The sequence below is a fragment of the Oncorhynchus nerka genome, linkage group LG1 (genome assembly GCF_034236695.1).
Source record: "Oncorhynchus nerka isolate Pitt River linkage group LG1, Oner_Uvic_2.0, whole genome shotgun sequence".
Taxonomy (NCBI): domain Eukaryota; kingdom Metazoa; phylum Chordata; class Actinopteri; order Salmoniformes; family Salmonidae; genus Oncorhynchus; species Oncorhynchus nerka.
In genome coordinates, this window is record NC_088396.1 from 21,322,149 (window position 1) to 21,328,894 (window position 6,746).

General features: G+C 41.6%; 1 protein-coding gene across 1 annotated transcript; it reads left to right on the forward strand.

Annotated features, from left to right (window-relative positions):
• The first annotated feature begins 407 nt into the window (after positions 1-407).
• On the forward strand, positions 408-5,562 carry LOC115130901 (junctional adhesion molecule 2A-like). The gene is made up of 10 exons (XM_029662479.2): positions 408-568; positions 3,049-3,114; positions 3,247-3,357; positions 3,584-3,733; positions 3,843-4,030; positions 4,158-4,266; positions 4,461-4,571; positions 4,663-4,681; positions 4,812-4,851; positions 5,034-5,562. The coding sequence occupies exons 1-10, from the start codon at positions 520-522 to the stop codon at positions 5,070-5,072; spliced, it is 882 nt and encodes a 293-aa protein (XP_029518339.1). The 5' UTR covers positions 408-519; the 3' UTR covers positions 5,073-5,562.
• The last annotated feature ends 1,184 nt before the right edge of the window (positions 5,563-6,746 follow it).

The following is a 6,746-nucleotide window of genomic DNA, read 5'->3' on the forward strand; positions in this document are numbered from 1 at the left end:
ATATTTCACAGCAGTTTAGTAGATCGTACAGTGATTCTCTACACTATGCTTGCTTGTTTTGTCACATAAACTGAAATTAGGCTAACTATTAGAATTTTTGCAACCAGGAAATGGTGGATTTCTGCATAGTGCATCTTTAAGTCCCACAACTTTTAGAGAACGTTGTGTGTTTGCTGGGTGGTGTATTTGACGGTATATACATTGACCCATTATTCGTTAATAACGTTGTACATAACCGTTTACTGCCTACACACACTGAAGAGGTAAAATCCTCTTCGAGGACAAAACGTTTGTCTACTATAGCCAAAAGCACAGACGCGTGTGTCGTGGTGAGCGCGCGCCTGAGTATCTCCGCTCGATGAAATGGTCTCCATCGGGAGCGCGCACATAGAAAACTTCAAGCACTTCTGAACGTCTGGAAGTGTTTCAGTCTTGTCTGGAGCGAACGTTCTCAGACACTCAAATATCTTTCTAGGTTATTTAAATTAACTGGACACTGTTTACTCGTTTGGAAGAACTATGGACCGCATGGGGATTTTGTCTCTTATCTTCCTCGTCTTGTTGCAGAGTGAGTAGATGGAGATGCAGACTTTTATTTGTTTTATCTTGGCCCAATGGGTATTTTGTCTGAAAATACAGTGGTGGAAAAAGTACCCAATTTTCATATTTGAGTAAAAGTCAAGATACCTTAAAGTCATCCAGTAAAATACTAATTGAGTAAAAATCTAAAAGTATTTGTTTTTAAATATACTTAAGTATCTAAAGTAAATGTAATTGCTAAAATATTCTTAAGTATCAAAAGTAAAAGTATAAATCATTATATAAAGCAAACCAGACCGCACAATACATTTTTTTTAATGGATTGCCAGGGGCACACAATTTACAAACGAAGCATGTGTGTTTAGTGTGTCCACCAGATCAGAGGCAGTAGGGATGACCGAGATGTTCTCTTGATAAATGTGTGAATGGACCATTTTCCTGTCCTACCATGCATTCAAAATGTAACAAGTACTTTTGGGTGTCAGGGAAAATGTAACAAGTAAAATGTACATTCTTTTCTTTAGGAATGTAGTGAAGTAAAAATAAAAGTTGTAAAAATATAAATAGTAAAGTACAGAGACCCCCCACAACTACTTAAGTATTTTTACTTAATTAAGTACTTTATACCACTGTGAAAATATGAATTCAAGGGGAGTCAATGAGCTGTCATGCACACTGCAACCTTCATACATATGACTAATACAGGATAGTTGTATTCAATACCATACAAGCTATATGGTATTGATGTTTGATGATTTTCAATCTATTTTACATTTATTTTAACAGGTTAGTCTCATTGAGATGAACAGTCTATTTTACAAGAGAGACCTGGTCAAAATAGGAACACACAAAGTTTCAGACACATTTACAACACAGAGCACTATAGTTTAAACACATACGTTTACACATTAAGCAGCAAGAGGGTTTGGGGAACTGGGGTGCAAATGTGGGTCAAAACATTGACAGCCCCCCACTTCATTTTCCATCATAGTGTTTACCATAGCTTTGCCTCTCACGCTGTATGTGTGTGTAAGCAATATATATATGCATTGCGTGAATTGTATGTTCTTGTGTATGTGTCCCTGAGACTAAGCACACTTTAAACAGTTCGATTTGGTGAAGTGTGTGTAATGTGTTTCGGGATTGCACCTGCATGTTTGGCGTTTTAGGCTGGGTTTCTGTACAGCACTTTGAGATATCAGCTGATGTAAGAATGCCTTTATACATACATTTGATTTGATTTGATTTGATTGGGCTGGGATTGGGCTGGGAGTGGGTTGGGGTTGGGAAGAGTGGGACGGGAATCATACAGATCTTCTATTTACCTTAGACCCTCTGATGCTGTCCAAGCCCAGAGACCCAGAGACTGATGAAAGGCCAGATCTCTGAGGGGCTCCAGGGTTCTGGAGAGCCAACCTCTCTGATGCCTGGTGTAGGCAGGCAATAGTCCTGTTTAATGTTGTCAATAGCCCCTCCATGACCCAGCTGCTAATTGGCCAGAGATGCAATCAGTTGCTATCTGGAAGGGTTACAGACTGTCTGTAGTGTTTGAGGTTGTTCTTCCAAACAGCCATGGGAATCGTTATCACTGTTCACTGGTCCAAAGAAATCTCATGTAATATCAGCAATTACAGTTAGGTTAGATGACTGATGTGTGTGTGTGTGTGTGTGTGTAGAGAGAGAGAGAGAGAGTTAAAAACCCTATGTTGGTGTAGAGTTACTGTGATACAGAGGGGCTTTGTATAGAGGGGACCCCCCCACACACAAACACAGAGTCAAAAATATTAAGGACATTGATAGTGGATGACCAGCAGCCGTCTCCATCTCCTGTCTGCGTGTGTATGCACTCACTACTGTAAGTCACTCTGGATGAGAGCATCTGCTGAATTACTCAAATGTAAAATGTGTGTGTCTGAAAGAGAGAGAGAGTAAACAAATCATCTCCCAGAAAATGTTTTCCTGTGTTGATATTTGCGTGTTGTTTCAGTATGTGTGTATTCCTATGTTAGTTTAAGTGTGTGTGCAGGTTAATCAGGTCATGTAGAGATCAGTGGTCTGCCATCCATCACCTCCATTCCTCCTACACACGACATTCCTACTGGTAACACCAGGCACCAGGGCATATCTATTCTGTGGGTTTACACCACCTCGCTCTGTGTGTGTGTACATGTGTTAGTGAATGTGTATAGTAAGTGAATGAGTGTTTTCATTGTGTGTGTGTGCGTGTCTCTTTGTCTGTCTGTGTCTGGATTTGTGTCTGCTCTTTCTCAAACAAATACCTTCTGAAATACCCCCCTCAGCCCAATCTGGACTGTGTAGTACAAAATCTCAGTTCAGTTCATGTTTACATAAAGTTTTTGTATTTAAGAAAGAAAGTTAGAAGTTAGAAACATTGCTACAAATAGTTAATGTTGAGTGCTGCTGTGTGTATTATTTACTCTTGAATCACCTCTCTCTCTCTCTCTCTCTCTCTCTCTCTCTCTCTCTCTCACTGTCTCACTGTCTCAGGTCCTGCCTCCCTCTCTCTGACAGTGAGCACCAGTAAGGCCAAAGTGGTGGTCCATGAGAACACAGGTATGAGAGGAGAAGTTAGATGACGAAGAGAAGGGGAGGGGATGAATTGTGAGAGATCATGAATTGTGTGAGTTCATGAACTGTTTGTTCACTGTTTTTGTCTCTCTCTCTGAATTTCTCGGTCTCTGTCAGACGCTGTGCTGTCATGTCAGTTCAAGACAGAGAAGGAGACTAACCCTCGTATCGAGTGGAAGAAGAAAGGGAAGGACATCACCTTTGTTTATTTTGATGGCAAATTCAGCGGTGACCACTAGACCTCCCTCTCTCTCTTCCTCCTCGCCTCTCTTTCTTCAACTTTTTTCCTGATTCTACTCTACTGCACCGCTCCACCTCTCCTCCGTCTCTCTTATCTCTTCCCCTCTAACACCATCTCTTACTACATTCCTCCCCCTCTTGTTGTTTTTTCTTCTTTCATCTCTCTACACTTTTTCTCTCATCTTTGTAACCCTTGACACCTGTGGTATCCCAGGATCCTTTGCAGGTCGGGCCAACATCGAGGGTGCGACAGTGACGCTGCACGCCGTTACCCAGAAGGACTCTGGGCTGTACCGCTGTGAGGTCAGTGCTCCAGCAGACCACACCAACCTGGGAGAGATTAACGTCACCCTCAGCGTACTGGGTGAGAGTGTGCGTGTGGATGTGTGTGTGAGAGAGAGATTGAGGAAGTCTGTGTATTTGTGCTGAGGGGCCTTTGTGCTGTCGTTAGTAATCCTATCCTCCTCCCCCAGTGCCCCCCCACACCCCGTCCTGTGAGGTGCCCAGCTCAGTTTTGTCTGGGGCAGGGGTAGAGCTCCACTGTAAGGATAAACTCAGTGTACCCCCTCCTACCTACATCTGGTACAAAGACAACAAGGCGCTGAGCACCACACACACAACTGACACCTCCTTTAGCATGGACACTGACAAGGGAACACTGGTGAGTAACATGTAATGGAGGTGGTTCACGTGCCTGATCAAAGGCACGTTAATGACGTTTTCTCACACTGCATACTCTCTTTCTGTCCTCACCGATTCTCTACTCTCTCTGTGTGTCTCCGGAGCAGAAGTTCAAGAGTGTGTCCAAGGCTGACTCAGGCCAGTATCGTTGCGAGGCATCCAACAGTGTGGGGGCGCCAAAGAGCTGTGTGGCCCATCACATGAAGGTCATAGAATGTATGTACAATCCAGTGTGTGTGTGTTTTTAGAATGTTTGTGGAAATTTGAACCCTTTCTGTCTTTTTTCTTCCTTTTTTTCACCCTCTCTCTCTTTTCCAATCATCAATCATGCTTATCTTTCTTGCATTTCTCTGTTCACTCTCGGCCCCTATCCCATCTCTTCGTCTTGGCCTCTGTGCCCCCTCTTTCAGATCAGTTGAGTATGACGACACTGATAGCCGGAGCTGTAGGTCTCTTCCTGCTCGTTGTCATGTGCTGCCTGGGTGTGTGCTTCTGTCATCGACGGGGCTGCTGCAAAAAGCGTGAGCACTTACCACTACTGACTGAGCTTGTGACTGACTGATAACATTAACAATATGTTCTAACTGTCCTGTTCTTCATGTTTGCCAACAGAGGAGCAGAAAGGAAGAAGGTTCGTGTTTCAGACAACCATTCTGGCAACTTATCATTGTGTTTTTCATTAGTTCATTTCATTAGCTCTTTACAGAAAAAATAAATAAAAATAAAATAACTCATAGTGGTGTTTGTATTTTTTCTTTTAGTACCAACTCCTACAATCCACCTCCTCCTCCCACCAGAAACGTGAGTGTGTTCCCAACCCTAGTTCTTCTACTATCAGTATAGGCTTGGTAGAGAAGTTGTCATGTTTTACATTGGACTGGTCTTTGAGCAGTTGTTGACCACACCACCGTGTTGATAAGACTGAGTTGTTGATCATACCAACAGGTCTAGTGAACTGATGGATACTCTTTCCTTTTCTGCAGCCCAAGAACTACAAGCACACCCAGTCCTTCATGATTTAAGGGTTTCCTTTGTGAAACTCAAATCAAAGCTTGAAGCAGTGAAATCACACAAAGTCCCCCTCCAACACACACACAAAGTCCCCCTCCAACACACACACACACACACACACACACACACACACACAGGGTGGATGGATGAAATTGTTCAACATACATATTTTAGCTTGTTTACACTGCCTAGTGGCCAAAGGATGATGCACAATGATATATTTGTCACACAAAAACTGTCACTTGCTGTGTGTACTATTCTCTTTTTGTGCTTTATAGAACATTCTGCTGTTTATGGCTGTATTGAGAAGCAACGATGTGTATTATTATTGTTGTTTTACAGAGATGCTTTTATAATTATGTTTTTAAAGTATTTGTTTGCGGCTTTGGATGTAGCCTACAAGGTCTTTGTGTGATGAAGGATATGTGATGTTTGAACAGGTGTCTGTATGCACTGACCATTTTTAGATAGCTAGTTTTTAATTAAAGTTATTTTACCACATGATGCCTTCTTTTTGACAAAATGATAAGTTTGGCCATGAACCTCATACTGATTCTATTCAGTTTTAAAATGTTGTATAATTTACAAGGAACAAAGAGGTAGGTAGGTACTAAGTAGTCGGCAAAAAAAAATTAACATTTGTTTGAATGTTCAAGCTGTTATCAGGCACAGATTTTCCTCCAGTTGTTTTTTACATGATTGAACCACCAGGTGGCGGTACAGTGTAGGATATTTATCGGGGGCAGACTGCACAAAGACCTTAGCAAAGATTGTCAACTTGTATACAGTATAATAGTATCTATTAGTGATCTACAAACTACGGCACTATTGTTCATTTTGTTATTTTATTGTTGTTCTGCTGCCTCTACATGTGGGGGTCTTGAATTGTTTTTCTGAGCATTAATTCAAATATATGGAATAGTTTGTGTGTGTCTCCGCTGCCGTAAACTTGTTGGTACACATGCACTTGTGTGTGAATGTGGTCTTGCCACAGTGTGTGTGACCCTGGTCTTGCCACCGAATGTGTGAATGTGGTCTTGCTACTGTGTGTGGAAGATGATGGCTGACAGCCAGAAGCCTGAAACAAAGTCTCCTTAAAGATGTGCCCTTGCCCTGTCTCTCTGTGCTTGCCTCTGTCACCTAGCCTTTAGCCATGTATCACATCACACTGAGAAAACAGACTTTAACTAAGGGAAAAAAAACAGGAAGCATCACAATAGAGTGGGGCCCAGGCTCCTGGGACATCACATCTGGAATGTATTCAGCAAGGTGAAGCATTGCATCTAGAAATGTAATGAATAGTGCTGACATGATCCCCAGTTTAATTCTGCATGACATAATATAATATCAGGGCCCAGATTCACAAAACACTTTTTAAGCAAAAATGTAAGGAGCTTCTTAAGAAAAAAGAAGTTCATAAGATAGTTTGCTAAGTGCAATTCCTCAACAATATCTTAATATTTAATGATTTTCTTACGAACTTCTCAAATATCTTCTTACAAATCTTCTTAAGAGGTTTGTTGCTAGGCAACCGTTTTATCTAGCTAGCAATGGCAATCACGTTAGCATATTTCTTGAGATTGCTGTTCTAAAACATGTTCTTGGGTTCAAAATAATCCATACTGAAACTTTCAGATGAAGTTTGGGAGTGAATTAAACAATCGCTTTCATGAGCTTTATCTCTC